At 43.2% G+C, this 3,303-nt stretch overlaps 1 protein-coding gene and 1 non-coding gene across 2 annotated transcripts in view; both read right to left on the bottom strand.

Moving 5' to 3' along the window:
• The window catches only part of LOC109969829 (general transcription factor IIA, 1), a 12,325-nt gene that overhangs the window by 4,059 nt on the left and 4,963 nt on the right, over positions 1-3,303 (bottom strand). Inside the window, 4 exon segments of the mRNA XM_020617010.1 lie at positions 469-573; positions 1,620-1,744; positions 1,945-2,020; positions 2,997-3,061. Coding sequence (XP_020472666.1) covers positions 469-573; positions 1,620-1,744; positions 1,945-2,020; positions 2,997-3,061 — 371 coding nt within the window.
• Positions 1,214-1,295, bottom strand: trnas-gcu (transfer RNA serine (anticodon GCU)). Its single transcript has one exon. It is a non-coding gene; the product is annotated as a tRNA-Ser (tRNA).

The following is a 3,303-nucleotide window of genomic DNA, read 5'->3' as shown; positions in this document are numbered from 1 at the left end:
CGGCCATAACAATGTCAATACAGTGCTGACATACTGACTAACAGCTATGAGTTCTCATCCCTGATGGTGGCTTTCTCTGATTGCTTAGAGAACGTCATCCTTCTCAAAAACCTTTAGGAGGGAATCTCTCTGCACTGCTGCCAGGCTGTTTGATGAGTCTGCGGTCACAGTCTTCGACAGCAGCTCTCCCCATTAAGGCAAGTTTTGAGGGATGTTTCTATTAAAAGCATATTTGAAAAATTCTACATACGGTAACTTTAAAAACAAGCTTCCTGTAGGTTTAATACCCAAAGCACTTCAGTCAAGCTATACTACTCCTATACAGCCATTTAAAATGGAACAAGATAAAAAAAAAGCTGTAAACTATGGTAGGGAAAACAGGACAGGACATTAGAAAATAAAACTGCACTGCCATCTTCCAGATGAGAAAAATGAAATCAGTTTTAAAGACATGTTAAAAGTGCTGACCTGTGTATTGCCTTGGACTTTGTTTCCTGAAGCTAAGACGATCTGCTGTGGCTGGATGATGACTCCTGTTTGCTGGGGCAGGCCTCCCTGGAGAGGGGCCAGGACCTAGACAGACAAAGGACCTAGATAGATTGAGCAAATCCCAGCTGACTTTGGGCAGGAAGTGGGGTCCACCCTTGACAGGTCACCAGTCTATCACAGGGCTGACATTTAAAGACAGACAACCACACACACACACACACCACGCACACACACACACACTCCTACAGGCAATTTAGAGTCACCAATCAACCTAAGCTGCATCTGTTTGGACTGTGGAGTACCTGAAGAAAACCCACACAGGCACAGGGAGAACATGCAAAATCCACACAGAAAGGCTTGAACCTGAACCTGGAATCTTCTTGCTGTGAGACAGAAACTGCCGCTAACTTTTTTTTATTTTTTACTTTATTCCAGCAGTACAGGCACAAACGCATCCCTTTGGACGATGTAGTTCACAAATAATAAATTCCCACACTGCTCCATTGTTGACAGCCTACAGTTCTCGGTGGCTGGTTAGTTTAAGGATATTGGCCAAGCATGTTACACACAAGGAATCGCCTCCTCTCCCCACCGCACCACTGTTGCCTCCCCTTTCCGGTACAGAACCGATGGCAACCATCTGCGGCGCCACCTCAACCGGTGGCTTTAACCATCGGGGGGCAAGGGGGCGCGGGGGGGGTTCTTGCCCAAGGAAACTAATCCCCGACAAGGAAGGGATTCGAACCCACGCGTGCAGAGCACAATGGATTAGCAGTCCATCGCCTTAACCACTCGGCCACCTCATCGAGGGTCAAGCTGCCATAGCACGGGGAAGCTGAGGGTTGGTCACAAAGCAGCTAGAACCAGGAACCTTCTTACTGTGAGGCGACAGCACTCATCACTGCTCCGCTGTGCTGCCCTTTCATGGCATTTCTTTTCCCGTATTTCATAGGGAGGACCAACAGTTATACAGTCAAACAGCTTCATTTAACTTAATGTGCAATGGGCAGATTATGGATTGCTCAGATACAGGATGTCAGTTATTATGCACTGCACTTTGTTTTTAATTTACAAAGGTGTTCCTTCTGTTTTCCAGAGCTGAATGTTTCCAGCTGTGCGATGGTGCACACCTGCTGTATGACTGGTGCCTGCACACCACCAGGCTGCATCTGCTGCTGCAGGAGTATCTGCTGCTGGGGCTGCTGGATGATGAACTGAGCCCCGTTGGAAGTTCGGACCACCTGCAGAATCTGACCTGGGGCATCACAAGACAAACAGATGACAATTCTGTGAAAACACATGCGTCTTTTGCAACTGCTGAAGGAACATGGAGCAATTTATGTATCACAAGAACCAGGAACGCTTATTAATTAACTTAATTTGACAATTTGAGTATCTGATAATTTGGTAACTTTCTCACTGCTGTGTTGTCATAAATTTTGTGAGTATTTTTACCTTGACTAGTGATGAGCTGTTGGTATGGGGTGACCCCTGCGGGTAAAGCAAGGGTTGCTGCAGTAGCTGCTGCACTCTACAGGAGAAAAGGAGAATACAAGGAAAAAAAAAAAAAAAAAAAAAAAAAAAAAAAAAAATCATTGAACTGAGGCCATGAGGACAACACCAGTTCTCTCACACTCACACACCTGGCCAATAAACTGATTCTGATTTGTACAGCTATCTTTGTGAGGATACTCTTTGACATAATGCTTCCCCAGCCCCTTCCCCTAATGTAACTTTAACCATTACAACTAAATGCCAAAGCCCAAACCATTACCTAAACCCTAAGACCACGTTTTTACCGTCAAAAAGCCCTCGGACATTGTGAGGACTGGCTGAAATGTCCTTACAACTATGACATCAAACAAAAACTTGTCCACACAATGTAATAAAGACAGGCTTTAGCCAATTGTAAACCAGGCTACAAAATAACTCTCTGAATGTCCTTCCCCTCCTCTACTCTCTATGCCCTTCTATCTGTCTGCTACTAGACCATCAATATGCTCTGAGTCTACAGAGACACAACAAGACCCCTTGCAGTCTTCTTGTTGACTACTCAAGTGTAAATGTGGGAAATAAAATGTGGAATATTTTTGAATCTTGCCTTTCTCTCATTCAACTAACAAGGTGTTTCTAAGTTTTTTTTTAGATTTTAGATCCCACTGCAACTGGTAAGCTTCAAATACTGTGCAGGCAAAATGGCAAATTCTAGATCAAGAAAAGCAGCTGCACAAAGCTTTAATGACTCCACGGTGCCCAGGCAGATCACCTGAACTTATCAATATTCCCATCACACTGCTAACCAACAACAGTCACTTGCTCCTTGTCAACACAGTCATCTAACTGGCCACTGGCAACAGTCTATAGTTTACACCCATAGTTACAATTCATTTTACTTACTACTTATTCTTTTTTTTTTGAGGAATACACAACAACTGCCACCACTATCTCTTATGAACACAAAACACCACATTTTTTATGTCGACTTTAAAGGCAGATAATCTCCTTACCATCCCCGCTGCACTCATGTGTGGCATCATCTTGGACTCCTGAACAATGACTTGCTGCTGGGGAGCTGTGGAGAGAAACATTTTTAATTCACGTGCCTCAAACTTAATAAGTATGTCCTAAAAAGAAAATAGCACAAAGCAAAAAATGGTGAGTAAATATTTACAAACCCGATTCCAAAAAAAGTTGAGACACTGTAAAAAATGTGAATAAAAACAGAATGCAATGATGTGGAAGTTTCAAATTTCAATATTTTATTCAGAATACAACATAGATGACACATCAAATGTTCAAACTGAGAAAATGCAT

Source organism: Monopterus albus, unplaced genomic scaffold (genome assembly GCF_001952655.1).
Source record: "Monopterus albus unplaced genomic scaffold, M_albus_1.0 scaffold182.1, whole genome shotgun sequence".
Taxonomy (NCBI): domain Eukaryota; kingdom Metazoa; phylum Chordata; class Actinopteri; order Synbranchiformes; family Synbranchidae; genus Monopterus; species Monopterus albus.
The sequence above is the reverse complement of the archived record's forward strand: the minus strand, read 5'-3'. Positions and strand labels throughout refer to the sequence as shown.